We start from the raw sequence: 18,765 nt of genomic DNA, 5'->3' as shown, positions 1-18,765 counted from the left end.
GTGTGAAAGTGCTGTCAAAACAGTCTATGAGGCATCCATGCCACCTACAGATAAACATAGACAATGGTTTTAAGGGAAATATGTAAAATCTATGAAAAGAGTTTGAAGGGATAGAGAACTTTCTTGCTCCAAAGTCCCAAAGACACAGTGGTGAGAGAAGTGGCAGAGGCCCAAGGTTGCTTAATAACCTCTAAGGTTGCCTAAGACCCAAATAGTTCTGAGAATGCTGGCAAATGCAAGTCTAGATGGCTCCAGAGTGGCAATGATGTACAGGGGCCCCAAACACACATACTCATAGTCGTTACAATGCAAAAGAAAGTGGTTTTATTGCTGTGAACACATTGCACCAAAGCTTGGCAGAAGTTCCAAGATTAAAAATATGGAAGCCTGTGTCTTTCTTTGCCCTCTTCCCTATTGCCTTCCTTCAAAACACACAGAGCTCCCAAAGCAGAAAAGAATCCCATGTCTCTTTGTCCCCAGCGCTGGTCTTGCATCCTTGGCATGTGAATCCCTCCCCCCACCCCAGTACCCTCCTTCTTTCTTCTATGGGAACCATGGAAATCAACAAAGGAAAAGAAATAGCAGAGGAGATCATAAGAAAACCTGTGCTGAATGACAGGGAAAGTGATGGCAACTTCAAATAACCTTATCTAAGTGTACAGGAACCCATCGATAGGGAGGGTCACCCTGCTGAGGGGGATCACAGGCAATAATGAAGAATTTATAGAGGGGAGTATCTTTGTACTTGCAGTTGGGATACTTCCCTGAAGTGAGTGTGCAGTCAGTCATATTAACACGCTGTGGACTCCGGTGGCAGTTATTCATCCCATTTTTGCAGGTCACGTTGGACAAAAGACAGGTATCAGACACGTTCTTGAAGGAGTCATGCAGAAAGGTGTTGTGAACCTTACAGTTCTGAGTATAATTATTGACACCATTCATTTCCGTGTTGCAGCTGACAGGGCTTGACCTTACATGCTGAATTTCAAACCACTGGGCCCTGGTGAGGAATTGACGCCAAGCACAAAGTGGACGCGCTGGCCCCCATAAAGCCAGCAGCAGCAGGAGGAGAGGAAAGCGTCCCAGAAGATCCAGTCTCATCTTTTCTCTGTAAGAAGAGAGAAAAAAATGAGGTAGTGATAGTAGTAGAAGCAATAAGAGCAAAATTATTATTCACAACCATTTAGATTTTTATTGTGCCTTTTAAGATGGTCATTGGTCTTTCCTTTTTCTTTTTTTTTAGTTATCTTCTTCCTCACTTGAGTCTCACAATCCTATGAAGAGACTGAAGCCCAGTGAGGAGGAATATAAGGTAAGATGTCTTTTCCTCTGATTGGCAGATCATTTTCTTCTCTTTTTCCTATACTTATGCTTACAGAACATTGTTTCTTCCCTCCACCATCCTGGAATATTTGTCCTCCATCTATTTGACGCAGACCTTCCAGCCATCTTCACCGCTCTACTCCCCAGCTCCCAGGCTTCTCTCCTTACCAGGTCTCCGTGTTGGGGCTCCTGCTGAGAACAGAAGCAGTGGTTAGTCCCAGACTCAGAGGCTTTTGTCTGCTGTTCCCCTCCCAGGTATGCCAGAGCCTCCTGTCCACCTGGGTGCAGCAGGGGACTGATGGGTTCTGGGCCCTAGGAAAGAGAAACCTAGGACTTGAAAGGTGAACTTCTTACGCACAGTGTGGATGAAACCCAGACTCTCAAACTCACTGTTTAAAATCAGTATCACTGCAGACACAGGAGGAGTAAGCCCTATTTAAACAAACAACGTGACTCAAAGAAGTTTTGAGGAACTGATGACTTCCTGATATGGGTTGAGTGTTTCCTTCCTGATCTGAAGCTTCAGCGTTTTGAAGCTCTATGATTTCAGTTCTTTAGGACAAAGCACACCATGTAAATTTGATATAATAATTGTCATGTACTTGATAATGTTGTGAATTCCAACAACAGACATGAATGAATTATTTATTTATGTGTATGTTTATTGGGGGCTAGATAATGGCTACTTAGATTCAGGAGCTCATGATTTAATGAAAGAGACAGCCAGATAAATAGAACACTACATTGTATATTAATAAATATAAATAGCACTTGCAGCTGCGGTGGAGGAAACAACAGGGGACTGTGAGGAGTGAGCAGAGAGAAGGTCACAACACCTGAACTGAGTTTTGAGGATTAATTAGAAGTTAGGTGAAGAGGTGGGGTAAGGGTACCCCAAAGAGGGAACTGTGTGTGAAGATAAGGCAGGACTATTGGTTTTTGGACCTGTTTTGAAAGCATGAGCAAAACTACAGTTGAATTAATTGCATTAATAACTCAGTTCCACGTTGTTTTGTTCTGTACTTACGTTTAACGTACCTCTTAACCCCATGCACCATCAGTCAGTTTTTCACCCCTACTCCCTGTTTACCCACCACTTGTAGAAACCTGATAGAGACCAGACAGTAACATCTATCTTGATGTGTCTGATCCCAGGTCCCAAATAGCGACTCATTTTCCAGAAGAATGCTTACCTCCAGATTGTTTCAAGGCCTCCCTCCTAACAAGGGGGTTTCTTGAAACCTCATACCTTCCCCTCTCTCATGTATATAAGCTGTAGCTAAGCTCATCAGGGCAAAGCAGCTTTGGGAATGATCCTCTGACTTCTCCCTGGGCTGCCTTTCCTACAATAAAGCTTTCTTTGTTTTAAATCCAGTGTCTCAGAATTTGGCTTACTGTGCATCAGATGCACGGACAAGTTTGAGTTTGGTAACAAAGAGACCCATACACATGAAGGAAAAGGGCAAATTGAGGGTATTTGCCTCTTGAATCTGTTATTACTATTCCACTGGTGCTGCAATACCTTTATTCACAATCTTGTTGTCTCATGGAGGGCTCACATAAAAGCCTCCTGCATGGACTCCCAGCCTCAAGCTTCTTTTCCTTCCAATCTGTTGTACATATCACTTCCAAGTTAGTATTTCTGGAGCATAAATATAATAGTGGGACACTTTTGCTTTTAATGGCCTCAGTTACCTACAGGATAAAAATGATGTCTATTTATAGCAAAATTGTAGCATACAAGGTTAATATACAAAAATCAATTGCTTTCTTATATACCAACAATGAACTACTGGAATTTGAAAAAAAATTTTTTTACATTAGCATCAAAGAAAAATGAAATGTTTAGATATAAATCTAATAAAAATGTACAAGATCAATATGAGGAAAACTATAAAACTCTGATGAAAGAAATTAAAGAAAGTCTAAATAAATGAGGAAATAGTCCTTGTTCATGCTGAAGGAAACCAGACCTCCACCTCAAAATCTGGCTCTTAGACATAAAAATTATTTTTGGGGGCGCCTGGGTGGCGCAGTCGGTTAAGCGTCCGACTTCAGCCAGGTCACGATCTCGCGGTCCGTGAGTTCGAGCCCCGCGTCAGGCTCTGGGCTGATGGCTCAGAGTCTGGAGCCTGTTTCCGATTCTGTGTCTCCCTCTCTCTCTGCCCCTCCCCTGTTCATGCTCTGTCTCTCTCTGTCCCAAAAATAAATAAACGTTGAAAAAAAAAATTATTTTTGCAGTAAAGGCAATTAGAATCAGTAAATGCAGAAAAGCTCTCTCTCTCTCTCTCTCTCTCTCTCTCTCTCTCTCTCTTTTGCATAAAGGCAGGAAATAAATTCTTTTACTGGAGACAAAGACATACCAGCCAGAGGTGGTACAGAGGAACCTGCAAACAGACCTTGTTAAGCTAGCCCTTGTCTTTCTAGTTACTTCCTCACCATTTACTATCCACAAACCAAACCCCTTTATCTTGTCAATTCTTCACAGATGTTTTGTTTGTTTGTCTAAAAGGTATGAAGTTTCTTGCTCTGGTCATTTCTTCAGCTTTTCATTCCCTTGTGATGGTTCCCATGTACATGTAAAAAATTCAATAAAATTCGTATGCTTTTCTCCTACTAAATCTCTCTTTGTTGGTTTAATTTTCAAACCCAGCCAGAGACCCTTAGGGAGCCAAGGAAAACTTTTTCCTCTCCTACAATGACATTATGCATGGTCGAAACCCATAGAACTATATAATGCAAAAAATTGATCCTAATTAAATTGTGGACTTCAGTTAATAATAATCAATATGGGTTCATAAATTACAGCAAAAGGAGCACACTAACACAAGATGTTAATAGCAGGAAAACTGTGGACTGTGTGGTTAGGAGAGAGAGGAAGGGAGAAGCATAAGAGAATTTTCTATAATTTCTGCCCAATTTTTCTGCAAACCTAAAATTGCTCTGAACAAATAAGTCTATTAATTGAAAAAGAAAAGAAAAAAGATGTCTATTTGCCTAGCACTCATATATCCAATTGTACAGCCACATGTGTCAGGACAGGACCCCTTTTCTCTGCACTTCCACAACTTGACAGTACCCAAGCTCACCAGCAGAGGGAAACTGTATCTGATTACCATGTCCCTAGGCAGGGCTTCCCAACCCTGGCCTCACATCAGAATTGCCTAAAGAGGGGTGCCTTGGGTGGCTCCGTTGGTTAAGTGTCTGACTTCAACTTAGCTCATGATCTCACAGTTGGTGGGCTCAAGCCCCATGTTGAGCTCTGTGCTGACAGCATGGAGCCTGCTTTGGATTCTGCATCTCCCTCTCTCTCTGCCCCTGCTCAAGCTCATGCTCTATCTCAAAAATAAACATAAAAGAAAAAGAATGGTCCAAGAAATTTTTTTTTAAATGCCAAGATCCCAGGCCTTCTGAAACAGAATCTTTGGGAATGAGGTCTTTTGCACACCTATATTTGGTTAACTCCACAGTGAATCTGATACCAATTTCTAGTTGAGAATCATTTTACTTGGCTGACATGGATTTTCACCCATTGCCCAAGTTCTCAAGACTGGGCTTTGCCTGACTCCTGAAATAAAGTTTTCACTTTGTCTTAATTCAGGCAGGTGAATTAATGCCTAGCTACCACAGATAAAGTGCAAGACAGATTGGAGAGGACATGAATGGGAGAGTCTACTTCTCCTATCTATCTTTCTGAAATTATCCCAAATCTTAGAAGTGCAGGAGAGGAAAAATATTTTTTCCTTTTACTCTTTGAAGTTCTCAGCTGGGCTCCCTATAACAACAACAGATTAACAACAGAAAAACATGCACATTTATTTAACATAAGTTTAATGTGAAATGGGAGCCTTGCTAAGGATGTGAAGACCCAAAGAAGTGGTTAAACCTGAGTGTTTTCATGCTAGGTTTGATGACAAGTGGAAAGTTGTGGAAAGATGTGATAGAACAAAGGGTATGAGCTAAGTGTAGTCAACTGGGGGAAACTCAGCAAGAAGTTTGTTCAGATTCTTCTCCATGTCTCTCCATCTTTGGAGATAAGGATACTCCTTTCCTCTGGGTATAGGGAGAGCACCTCTTGCGTGAGAGTTTTATGGCCTGCCTCAGGGGAAGATCAGAAAGTCTTTTCCTCACCTGTCGTTTCTCAAATTTCTTTAGCTTAAAAGATTCTCTATTCCAAGATGCCATATCCTGGAGTAATGTGTCCTGAACACTGTCAGAAGCTCCTTGTGTTAGGAACAGACCCTGGTGGTTGGCTTGGCCCTTGTTCCAGCCCTAAAATCGCAAAGCAAGTTTAGGGCATCTGATGTGTCCATTGTGGGCACACCTCACACACCCCATGTGTATTTAAACACACCCGTGTCTCCTCCACTCTCCTGCTCAGCTGGAAGGGGATAGGCCTGTTATTCAGCCTATTCCTTTCTCTAGACTTATATGCTTGCTTATGGCAAAAGTAAGAGTGCCAAATTCTTGTCACAGAGATAACAGATTAGTATCTTAAAAAAACATGTTTTTAACATTTATTTATTTTTGAGAGACGGAACGTGAGCGGGGGAAGGGCATAAAGAGATGGGGGGGGGACACAGAATCTGAAGTAGGTTTCAGGCTCTAAGCTGTCAGCACAAAGCCCGATGCAGGGCTCAAACCCACGGACTGCATGATCATGACCCGAACCAAGTCGAACACTTAACCGACTGAGTCACTCAGGCACCCCAGAAGATTAGTATCTTTAACCAAACAACAATGACGATTATCAGCCATATTCAGACCGCTTAGAACACTCCCCCTTCCATGGTTACTGAGGTATTTCTGTGTCAGGCATCTGGCCAGTGAGTGGCCAGAACAGTGAGTCAGAAGCTGATGCTACGTGATAAATTCCAAGTTTATTTGTGAGGTTTGGTTTCATGGTTTCTGCAGAGCTGGCACTCAAAATTGTCCCCAACTTTTAGCCCATTGGTCAATTTGGGCATGTAATGCCTTTTTTTTTTTTTGGCCATTTACTAGGTCATACTGTTTCTTATGATTTCTTTCTTCCTTTCCACACCAGTATTAAGGAACTCTATACATTTTCCTGCATAAGTTGTCAGTTTTCCATATCTCCTGAGGGGAAAATTGTCTGAGACTTGGAAATGGACAAAAGAGATTATTGTGTGTCCTCCCATTGGAGTGCCTGGAGTTCTTTAGCAGATCTACAGGGATGGACAGACACTACAGAAGTGTATACCTTTCCTTGACCTGCAGTATAGAAATGAAATTGTACAAAACTGAGTATAATGCAGATATTTCCTGTTCATCGCAGCACAACTGAATTTTGTCCAGCAGAAAATATACATTTCTACAAACCAAGATCACACTTGAACCATTTTTAACATGTTACTGATTTCCTTATTAATTAATGAGTCCAATAAAATGGGTTTATTTATGAAGTTATTCAATAACATGGATTTATTTTTAAAATTTTCATGATAGCTACTCTTTTTTACTTTTAGAAAACATTATATTTAAAAATTTTTTTTAATTTATTTTTTGAGAGAGAGACAGAGCAAGCAGAAGAGGGGAAGAGAGAGTGAGAGAGAGAGAATCCCAAGCAGGCTCCACACTGTCAGCACGGAGGCCGACATGGGGCTCGAGCTCAAGATCTGCAACATCATGACCTGAGCCGAAACCAAGAGTTGGATGCTTAACCGACTGAGCTACCCAGGTACCTCGAAAACATTATGTTTTAGCACTTCACACTTTCACTGGTGTTGTTTCTTTTGCTGACCTATTCTGACCTATTCTGCTTGATTACTCACCTATCTTTCTAGGCTGTGCTCAGATACCCTCTCCTCTGATCTTTCCCTTCTCTAGGCACAGAACTATTGTCTCAGCCTTAATGTGTTCAGCTTTTACTAGTGCTCATTGTATTCTACTAAGATTATTAAATTACATTATAATTATACCAAAGTGCAATCAAAGGGTATATTCAGTGAGAAAACTTCACATGTGCTGTCTCACTCTTCTGTTCTTTACTGTAGTTCTTCAAGGCAAGGTGGCTTTTACTAACCACACATTTACACTAAACGCTTTCCTTCCTTCCTTGTAATTGGGTTAGAATTCCTCCGTTAAGCAAATTGATTTCTAACTTACACAGCTTTCCCATAATAAGACTACAGGGGGAAAGAATGTGTGCCTCCTGTACCTGGAATGGAAATTTAGGAATGTGAAGAGAACCGTAAGCTCAAGAGTCACTTATGCTGGGACAAGTCATCCAGGTGGGGCCTAATACCTAACCGAACTGCAATTTCCACCTCTCCCAGAAATGTAGTCTCAACTGGTCGGTTAGGAAATTTCTGGTCAGCACCAAGGCAATAATCGTTCAGATGGGCTCTTTTCACACCCCAAAGGAAGGTGAGGTAATTGGCATGATAAGCCTCCACTGCTCTTCCCCCTAAAGGAAAGTGACCCTCCCTGAAACAATCCTTTGCTTTCTTTTGCTAAAATTTCCTTGCTCCACAGCCCTGACTAGAAAAGTCTTCCCTTTTGTACTGCTCTTTGGAGCTCCTTTCTGATGTGGTTTTGGGGTGGTGGGGGTCCAGAGCTGAAGGCCAAGAAAGAATTCTTAAGACATTTTTGGTGCAAAAAAGTGATTTTATTAAAGCATGAGGATAGGACCCACAGGCAGGAAGAGCTACACTGGGGTTGTAAAGGATGACTGATTATATACCTTCATGTTGAGAGGGGGTGTGGGACAGCCTAAGTCTCTAAGGAATTTGGAAGCAAGGTTTCCAAGACCTTGAGGGGCTAGCTGCTGTTAGGAAAAGATCATTTACTACTGTCTAGTAAAATGTTAGTCATGAGACCCTTCAGGTGAATAGCAGTGGGCCATATGCTTGGAAGATGATTCCTAACATATACCTTGGGGGGGTAGAGAAAAAGGAAGTTTCCAAAGGGATTTTTACAGGGTCCTGGAGATCAGGCTAATGTCAAGCTAAGGTTGCCTTTCGCCTCTAGCAAAGTATGTGCCCCAATTTTTTCCCCTATATTTCTTTTGCCTTTGTTCTCCACATCAGGATGAGTCATTCAATAAGGTGCTATGACTTTGGGCTTACATACTATTTTTAGCTAAAACAAAGGAAGAACAGTGTGGGGCTGGCAGGTTATGGAAAGATGACCAGGAAAAGTATAGTAAACAAAAGTAAAGTTTGTTATGCAGAGTTAAGTTTGTGCCTTCTCCATTGATAAAAAATAATAATCTTTATGCCAAAGAGTCATCTTTTAGGGTGGTATATTCTGGTCTCCTATAAGAAAAAATCCTGTTAGCCTAGCTTGAATCTCATGACCATCATTTGGCCCAGTAGAGGAGATTGGGAACCTTGATGGATAACTCCACCAATACTGCATGATAAGGGAGCATGAGGCAAGCTGAGGGAAAAATACAAGCTGGCATATCCCACTTCCCAGGTGGAATATGTGTGATATTCCTCAGATGCTCCTGGCTACCCAAGAACAAAGGAAAGAGGTTTAAGTGCTTGCCATGGTGATGTGGGAAAGTAAGGCAAAAGCAAAATTAAATTCCCTTACAGTAAGCAGCCCATTGACAAGTCTTTGAGACCAGCAGAGTGATCTCCCTACCGGAGCTCAGCTGCCTTGATGATGACACTTTGCTTTGGGCAACAGGAACCTTGGCTTAACATTTTCCAAACCTAGGGGAGCCTGGGTGGCTCAGTTGGTTAAGTGTCTGACTTTGGCTTAGGTCATGATCTCGTGGTTTGCAAGTTCAACACCTCAGCTGTGCTGACAGCCTGGACCCTGTTTCAGATTCTGTGTCTCCCTCTCTCTGTCCCTCCCGGGCTCATGCTTTGTCTCTCTCCGTTGCTCTCTCACTCTCAAAAATTACATAAACATTAAAAAATTAAATAAAACAAAACATTATCCCAACCTCCAGGATCCTGTAAGTCTACTTCCTTTATGTCAAGTGCCCCAGGATATATGCTGGCAATCATGCTCCAGGATTATAACCCCTCTGATATCCATCTGAAGGGTCTCATGACTGAGGTTTTATTAAATGGTAATAAGTGGTGTTTCCCTAGCAACAGCTAGTCCCTCAAGGTCCTGGAAATCTTGCTTCCAAAATTCCTTACAGACTCTATCCCTGATCCCTTCCAACCTGAGAGTATATAATGAGTTACCCTTCACGACCCCTGTGCAGCTCTTCCTGCCCATGGGTCCTGTCCCCATGCTTTAATAAAATCATCTTTTTGCACCAAAGACATCTTCAAGAATTCTTTCTTGGCCATCAGCTCCGGACCCCACGAACCGCCCCCCCATCACCCCAAGACTTCACCACTGCACACAAAAAGGGGAAGAATAGGAAGGGGAACATGAACCCCAATATTTATAGCAGCACTATCAACAATAGCCAATGTATGGAAAGAACCCAAATGCCCATAGATGGATGAATGGATAAAGAAGATGTGGTATATATACACAATGGAGTATTGCTTGGCAATCAAAAAGAATGAAATCTTGCCATTTGCAACTACGTGGATGGAACTGGAGGGTGTTATGCTAAGCAAAATTAGTCAGAGAAAGACAAATATCATATGACTTCACTCATATGAGGACTTTAAGAGACAAAACAGATGAACATAACGGAAGGGAAACAAAAATAATATAAAAACGGAGAGGGACAAAACAGAAGAGACTCATAAGTATGGAGAACAAACTGAGGGTTACTGGAGGGGTTGTGGGAGGGGGGATGGGCTAAATGGGTAAAGGGCATCAAAGAATCTACTCCTGAAATTACTGTTTGCAGTATATGCTAAGTAACTTGGATGTAAATTAAAAAAAATAAATTAAAAGAGGGGGAGAAGAATAGGGGCACAGTTGATTGAGTATCTGACTCTTGGTTTTGGCTCAGGTCATGATCCCAGGGTTGTGGGATGAAGCCCTGAGTTGAGCCCTGTGGAGACCTGTGCTGAGTGTGGAGCCTGCTTAGGACTCTCTCTCTCTCTCTCTCTCTCTCTTTCTCTCTCTCTCTCTCTCTCTCTCTCCCTCTCCCTCTCCCTCTCCCTCTCCCTCCAACCTCAGTCATGAGACCCTTCAGATGGATATCAGAGGGGTTATAATCCTGGAGCATGATTGCCAGCATATATCCTGGGGCACTTGACATAAAGGAAGTAGACTTACAGGATCCTGGAGGTTGGGATAATGTTTTGTTTTATTTAATTTTTTAATGTTTATGTAATTTTTGAGAGTGAGAGAGCAACGGAGAGAGACAAAGCATGAGCCCGGGAGGGACAGAGAGAGGGAGACACAGAATCTGAAACAGGGTCCAGGCTGTCAGAACTTGGGATTCTCCCTCTCCCTCTCTCCACTGTTTGCACACTCTCTCCCTCTAATAAAAGGATAGTTCCTGACAGGAAATGAATATGCAGCTATTCAAATGGAGTTAAAGAAGTGGATGTGGGAAAACCCAAGGAACAACATAAAGCTATTACACTAATTGGGCTTAAATCCATTTTCCTCCTATACTGTTTTGGACCATCATCTTTTTATTTTCTTTTTCTTTTTGTTTATGTTTACTTATTTTTGAGAGAGAGACAGAGCATGAGTCGGGGAGGGGCAGAGAGAGAAGGAGACACAGAATCCAAAGCAGGCTCTAGGCTCCGAGCTTTCAGCACAGAGCCCAAAGCGGGGCTTGAACTCACGAACTGTGAGATCATGACCTAAGCTGAAGTCAGACACTTAACTGACTAAGCTGCTCAGGTGCTCCTATCATCTTTTAACACTTTAACAAAAGGAACTTTCAAAGTTTTTTAAATGGGGTATTTGTGAAAACTTACTGTGGGTGACCAGAAAAGACCATTCTGAAATATGACTATAGGAAACCAAAATATGCCACCACAAAATATTCCACTACATTTTTAAAAGTTTATTTATTTATTTTGAGAGAAAGAGAACACAAGCAGGCTAGAGGTAGAGAGGGAGAGAGAGAATCCCAAGTTGACAGTGAGGAGCCCGATGTGGGGCTCGAACTCACCATCCTGACCTGAGTCGAAATCAAGAGTGGGACTCTTAACAGGATGAACCACCCAGGCACCCCTGCCATTACATTTTGAAGCAGCTTTTATCAACTGAGAAAAACAATCAGTATTCCTCCTCATATGTAGATTGATTATTGATACAGAACTACTGGTTTAACACTAATCTCTTGTGAGTTTGGTTTGTATAGGTCATCATCTCCCCACTGTCTGCTCATCCCCAGGTGCACTGAAAAATTGCAAACCTGTGGTGCTGCTCTTGGCACAGGATGACCAACCTAGATTCATTGGCTACTCATTGAGGCCAGACCTCTAGGACTAGGAGCACAGCCACCTCGCTGAAAATGTTCATACCTTGGTCTTTTCTCTGATTGTTTCAGGACTGGAGTCTTTCAACAACGCAAGAGGCCGAAGAACACAAGGTACTTTAGTGTTTAGTATTTCTCCTCCCCATACCTGCCTGAGGCAAAATTATATGAAGTGAAGACTTACCTTTCTCTGAATCTCTCTTCCCCATTTAGCAAACAGAATTCTCGTGGACTCTGCTTACTTGTGTCCTCAACAGTTCATTTTGCAATTCACTTCCTCTTTCCTCCAACAAAATTTAAGTCTTAAGACCCATTCTTGAAGGTTGCATTTTAAAGTCTTGTACTGGACTCTATTTCTCTGCCTAGTGAAAATGGTTATTATCAGGTAAACTCATTTCTGTGATTATCTTCTACTTAATGTATTATTCCTCAAGAAACATAATGCCTTAACCTATCCAAAATGCATGCATTTCCTTAGAGATATGTTTGATGAATGAGTCCAGTAACACACACCTTAACCCTACACTCAGCACAAATCATATCCAAGCATAATCTGCATCACACACCCTGTAACACCTATACCAGTCACAGAACACATACTCTGCACATATAGCATGTATAAATTTCATACACATTGGAACGATATAATTTATTTAAGGAAGGGAAGATCATTTAGCTTGGGGAGGTGTAAGGAGAGTCATTATCAGGAAAATCCCTGGTTCAGTAAAAAAGAAAAGCCATAAGAGGTAAATCTTAAAAAAAAAAAAATGTAAGAGCAAATCAGGTAAATGAGGGCAGAAAGGTATTCAGGGTAGAGAAACAACGCAGGCAGTTTTAATATCAAGAAACCTTGTGGTACATAACTTCAGTCGTGAGAAAACATTGGCACATACATGCAAAGGAAGGAGTAGCCAGCGCTGTTGATGTAGGCATCAGGCTACCACTTGGGAAGTAATGGGCACTCTACTAAAACCTGGGGGTGTGGGTAGACTTTCTAATTTTTGATGTCTAACAATTGGATGTCCTCTATGCTGTCCACATACCCATTCATGCCACAGTGGAATTCAATGTAGCTATAGCTGCTATGTTCTCTGTAGCTCTTTTTGTTACTCTCCTGGTAGCACTGGAGGATTTTGAAGGGATGCTGGGCCCATATATATACATTTCTGTAACGATCTCTCCACTTCCTGAGGCATATATGCTCGATTTTGTGCCACAAGGTATAGATGAAGGTGTGATAGTTCCTGTCTTTTGGAGCTCCTCTTTCCCTCATGAGATCATCGCATTTGTAGTCGCTGAATTTCCAGCTTGTGCTCAGGTAGTGCTGCTTCATGAATTCCCTCCAGGAAAGGTTCTGGCTGTGTATAAGCAGCCCACATAGGGGAAACAGCAGGGCCAAGATAGAGCCAAGGACCTTTAGAGAGGATGCCATCTCAGTCACCAGGGCCACCTGTGAGTCCACAGCAGGGAGAGAGGAAAGCATTATTTCAGCTGCCCTAAGAGCTGACCTCGAACTTAAAATTCCTTCCCTGCCAGTGTAGACACTTGGGCCCAATTTTATCATTTTGTTCCCAGGCTTGAAGGTGATGAATCTCGTTAGATAATAAAGTTTATGAGAACTGAAATTATGCTAGAGCCTGAGTGAGACAAACACAAAATTGTAAAAAATAGGTGGAGTTTATTTTGAGGATTTCAAACACCTCCTGTCTGCCCTCTCTTCCACTCCAACCAATCACCCTCTAGCTAATTCTGTCTTACGGTGCGGATCAGTTCTCAGAAGAGCGTGAGTCTGAAAAAAAAAATGGCATTTTAAGCTGTATGGCTGTGAAGTGGAAAGGATTGCCACCTTTTAAGGGAATGCAGAAGATGAGTGAAGACTTGGGTGATATTTTCCAAGCAAGAAGGCTTTGGTTCCCTCAGACCCCAGGCTACAGTTACACTGATTCTGCAAGATGGTGTTTATCTAATCCTGCCTTCCTTATAACACTTCCCCAAAGCCTGTTATCACTTCTGACTACCCACATACCTTCTCAGAGGCCGTTTACCTTGTTATCATAGTTATAAACAATCTTGATCTATTGTTAAGAATGCCATCATATAGGAGCTCCAGTTCTGAAATACCATTTTAATCAATCCTGTACCAAGATTGAAACTACCCTCACAGGAGCTACCCTGGCCAAAATTAGGGCGTAGAGGTGTGTGAAAAAGTTTCCCCTTTAAACCAGCTCTCTGTCCTCATTTACCATGGGGAGTGGAGCTGGCCCTATGGAATCTCTAACCTGATTCTCAACTCTCTGAGCACTTGTGTCCTCAAATCTGCCTAATAATAGCTGCCTCACAGACTTGTGAGGGACTCTAACAAGATATGCATGTGAGAGCCCTTCTGAGAATGTTGTAGGAACACAGGGTAGGCCACCCTAAAAGGTGTCACAATAGTATATTGATTGTTTTGAATTGAAGCTACTTGGAAAACAGCCAGTACAAGGATACTCAGACCCTCCTCTGTCCCCCTAAAAGCAGAAAATGAATCTCATATGAAAGGTACCCTCCTTATACTAAGAAACAAAAAGGTATTCTTATCACCAAAGATAGAGATTTTACTTGCTTAAAATTATTTTTAAAGTAGGTTCTATGCCCAACGTGGGACTCAAACTTTTAACCCTGAGATCAAGAGTTGCATGCTCCACTAACTGAGCCAGCCAGGCACCCCACCAGAGATTGGAATTTTAAAGCCAAGTAAGCTGAATAAATACACTTTATTCCTTTTTACGAATCTACTATTTCAGCCCAGATTCTGCTTAGAATTCCTTACTAATTGGAACTCCCAAACATTTGTTTTCTTTCTCCTGTCAATTCCTCACAAATGTATTGTCTCACTATTTAAAATGTATAAAAGCTGCCTGCCTCAGTCATTTACTTGGGGTCTCCATTTCATTACTGGGCCTCCATGTGCACATAATAAAACTTTGGTGTTTTTCCCTCCTGCTAAATCTTATTTCATTTTAATTCTTAAACCAGTTGGAAGTATCTTGAAGGATGGAAGGAAATTTTTTTCCTCCCCTATTGTGTAAAGTGCTACATGGAGCATAGAAGACAGAATAGGCACTTGCTCATTTCTGGCACCCTATACCTGGCCAAACGTCCTAACTAGGATAAAAGATCAGGATTCAAGTTGCTTCAAAATATTATGCTTGGAAAGATTGGAGGGGTTGACAGGACAGACTGTATCAGTGGGATTACTCCTGAGTTGAATTCAGGTCTTTGCTTCTTACAAACTGGATCACTTTCCAATCTTAACTCTACTGTCTAGAAGTTCAGTCAGGCCCCTTCCAGTGTTTCTGGGCCTTTCCCCTCAAGCATCCTCAGCACCAACCCTAAATCTAACTCACCCTGTTCAGATCCAACACTCACGTGTCACTGGTGGTGGAAATCAGTATGTGGATCTGAAGAACAGAGAGCCAAGAAGTCTGTGGCAGTGAAGAGAGGAACAGCAGTGAGAGGTACAGCACTCCACCGATTAATAGTGGGGGTGGGGAGAGAGGGAACAGACTTACTAAGTGAACCTGTTCCTGTACCTTCTCATCTAGAACACTTGGGTTCACTCTGAGAATAGCCTGGAGCAAAGGTGTCCAACATCAAAGACTCACTTGAGGGCACAAAGGAATGGCAAGGCTCTGGGGAGAGGTAATACTGAAGAGGAGTTGTCTGGAGTTATCAGGAGACAATCAGAGATTTATCTCCTAAATTCACATCCCAAAAAACCTCTGGGGAAAATTCCCCGGATGACTAGGCTATGGTCTATGGGAACATCAGTGAAAAACAAAACAAAACACCTCTGGAGTTGTGAACTGTGGAATCTTCATTGAGAGATAGAGAGGGTATGTAGTCCAAGGTGCAATTTATGGATAAAGTGAGATCCATGAATGTGCTTTCCATTAATGAATTTTTTAAACCTTTTTTAATGTTTATTTATTTTTGAGAGAGGGAGAGAGAGAGAGAGAGAGAGAGAGAGAGAACACGAGCAGGGGAGGGGCAGAGAGAGGAGACAAGGAATCCAAAGCAGGCTCCAGGCTCTGAGCTGTCAGCACAGAGCCTGACATGGGTCTCAAACTCGCAAACCATGAGATCATGACCTGAGCCAAAGTTGGATGCTTAACCGACTGAACCACCCAGGCGTCCCTATCAATGCATTTCTTTGCGGGCTATTCCCAGCTAAGCCACCTTGGTTGAGTTTCTCACTGGGCCACCTTATCATCAAATTGTCATGAATGGTAGCAAAGCATGCCACTCCAAAGTATACCTCTTTGGCATAAGGATTATTTAAGCTGGTTATTTTTAAGAAGCCACAAGCCCAGGAGAAGCTCTGAAACCTGGGAGTGGAAGTTGCCCTTTTGTAAGGGACATTTAGGAAATCTCCATTTGTGAGAGTATCTCACTCTTAGTACCAGGAAGAGAAGGCTGACTCTAAATCACAAGAAACTCTTACCAATGGAGAAGGCACAGACTTAAATATACACAACAAACCTTAACTTTGTTTGCTGCGCTTTTCCTCATAACCTCCCTTAACTGGCCTCCCCACTCCCACTGCAATATCTTTCTTTTGTCCTTTTTTTTTAAACATTTATTCATTTTGAAAGACAGAGAGAGAGCAAGGAGAGAGCACTAGAGGTGCAGAAAGAGAGGGAGACACAGAATCCAAAGCAGTCTCTGAGCTGTCAGCACAGAGCCCGACACAGTGCTCAAACTCACAGACTGCAAGATCATGACCTGAGCTGACGTCAGACGCTTAACCGCTTAACCAACTGAGCCACCCAGCACCCATTTCTTTTGTCTTTAGCTGAAGATGGTATTTAAGGTGGTGGCCTGAGTCATTTTGGGAAGTTTTACTCAGTTTTTCTGACTATCCACAATATATACAAGAGATACACATGTTGTTGAATTTCTGTATGTTTTTCTTTTGTTAATCTGTTTTTATTACAGAGGTAATAAAAGAACCTAGACAGTGTCAACCAAAAATTGTAAGGAGGCAATGATTAAGCAAAAGCATTTATTTGAGATCCAGAATTGTAATTTGGGGTGCTCTGATCACACAACCCAAATAGTGTCCCACAAGAGAGCAAAAGTCAGGGATTTGAGAGACAAAAGGGGAATGCTGTTATACATTGTTTACAAAGAATTTTGATTGGTGTTGTTGACAGAAAAGGCTAAACATAATTGGTTGCTAAAGCTATCACTATGCAAAGGTCCAATTGATACTGTAGCAAGTTGCAGGTGTTCTGCAGAGTCTTTAGAGTATTTATGAGTTGACCCAGTTCAAAAGTTCATGACTCCACCAAATGAGGACATACATAAAGGCCACCTCCTTAATGGTCTCCCTGCTCCATTTTACCCACCCCCTTGACCTAAGTGACTATTTATTTTTGTTTTCAAGTAAACTCTACCCCCAATATGAGGCTCAAACTCCTGACCCTAACATCAAGAGTCACAATATGTACCAACTGAGCCAGCTAGTCACCCCATAAGTGACTTTATTTTATTTCACTGCTCACAGAGAGTAAAGGGAAATTTTTTGTTTTTGTTGTTTTATAGTCATCACGTTCAGTTCATACCCAGAGCTTATCTTCAAAGCATATTAGTAGCAATGCCATCCTGGTATATAGTGTCCTGATCTTCTCTTTGAATGGGAGCTATGTCATTAGGATTAGGTAGAGAAGTATTGGCACTTATAGAAACACATTTGGATTTACAGAAACTCTGGTGCACCTCAAAGCCCAGCTCATGTCAAGTTTTCCTTGAATAATTGGTAATCGTGTGCTGAGAGACTGAATGGGAGTTGTCTCAGGGCGTACTGCAAATCCAACTACTCTCTAGTATTTTTGGGTGAAGAGGGAGAGTAAAAAGGCAGGGATTTTGGGCACCTGGGTTTGGAGGATTTGAAAGATGACTCTGAGAAGAATTAAGGTGGCCATCATGTGGCCACATATCAACAGCCCTTTCTAACAAGTTCCTGTGATCTGCTGAATCAGGTAGTGATTTAATGAACACAGAGAGAGGCAGTGGGGAGAAACTATGAGGACTATTGTGTGAAAGTGCAAGCTCAGAAAGAGATCCATGGGTTTCCAATACCGTATTTTTTACAGTACATTCTAGGACATGAGTGAGTAATTTTGAGAATTACAGGAAGCAATGCATGGAAAAGTAGATTTTTTAAATTATTTTTTTAAAAGTTTTTTTTTAATGTTTATTTATTTTTCAGACAGAGAGAAACAGAGCATAAACGGGGGGAGGGTCAGAGAGAGGGAGACACAGAATCTGAAACAGGCTCCAGGCTCTGAGCAGTCAGCACAGAGCCTGACGTGGGGCTCGAACTCGTGACCACAAGATCATGACCTGAGCTGAAGCCGGACGCCTAACCAACTGAGCCACCCAGGTGCCCCAAAAGTAGCTTTTTAAAAAAAAATTTTTAATGTTTATTTATTTTTGAGACAGAGAGAGACAGAGTGCAAGTGGGGGAGGGGCATAGAGAGAGGGAGATACAGAATCTGAAACAGGCTCCAGGCTCTGAGCTGTCAGCACAGAGCCTGACGCGGAGCTCGAACCCACAAACTGTGAGATCATGACCTGAGCTGAAGTCAGACGCTTAACAGACTGAGCCACCCAGGCTCCCCCAAAAGTAGCTTTTTTTAAACAATAAAGTGTTATGTTGATATCAGTTGTTGATAATATTGGTTGATAATATCAGGTTGTTGTACCCCAGTCATTTCTAGTTTTAACTACTTAATCCAGTGTTTCTGAAATAAGTGTGATATTCTACTTTTGATGTGGAAGAAAAATTGTGAACCAAAGCATACATCCACACATTCAACTATGGGCTAAGCCATAAATTCTACGGCTTCTCTGAAATAAAGCCAGTTGGGAAACAACCTGAACTGAACTGTAGGAACATATCCCTTTATATCTGCAGAAATCAACTACCAAAGCAGCCCAGGAAAGTGAGTTAACCATTGTTTCTGAGAGCTGTTCATTTGGTCTGCTTCCTAGAGTTCTACCAGCTTTTGTAATAGCAGCTGCTTGGGTTGTGGCTTCTGATTTGAGTGCCTAAAGAGATATTA

The 18,765-nt window shown here is 42.0% G+C and overlaps 2 protein-coding genes across 2 annotated transcripts; both read right to left on the bottom strand.

The window, feature by feature from the left end:
• Positions 1–301: 301 nt before the first annotated feature.
• LOC122467689 (ribonuclease K6-like) lies at positions 302–1,755 on the bottom strand. Its single transcript, XM_043554215.1, has 2 exons — positions 1,492–1,755; positions 302–1,108 (listed from the first exon to the last, which is right to left on the bottom strand). The coding sequence occupies exon 2, from the start codon at positions 1,099–1,101 to the stop codon at positions 637–639; it is 465 nt and encodes a 154-aa protein (XP_043410150.1). The 5' UTR covers positions 1,102–1,108; positions 1,492–1,755; the 3' UTR covers positions 302–636.
• Positions 1,756–12,338: 10,583 nt separating this feature from the next.
• EDDM3B (epididymal protein 3B) lies at positions 12,339–13,097 on the bottom strand. Its single transcript, XM_043554214.1, has one exon. It carries the CDS (start codon positions 13,083–13,085, stop codon positions 12,648–12,650), a length of 438 nt encoding a protein of 145 aa, XP_043410149.1. The 5' UTR covers positions 13,086–13,097; the 3' UTR covers positions 12,339–12,647.
• Between the last annotated feature and the right edge of the window lie 5,668 nt (positions 13,098–18,765).

Source organism: Prionailurus bengalensis, chromosome B3 (genome assembly GCF_016509475.1).
Source record: "Prionailurus bengalensis isolate Pbe53 chromosome B3, Fcat_Pben_1.1_paternal_pri, whole genome shotgun sequence".
In the NCBI taxonomy this organism is placed as follows: domain Eukaryota; kingdom Metazoa; phylum Chordata; class Mammalia; order Carnivora; family Felidae; genus Prionailurus; species Prionailurus bengalensis.
Note: the sequence above shows the minus strand (reverse complement) of the source record. Positions and strands in the feature narration are given on the sequence as shown.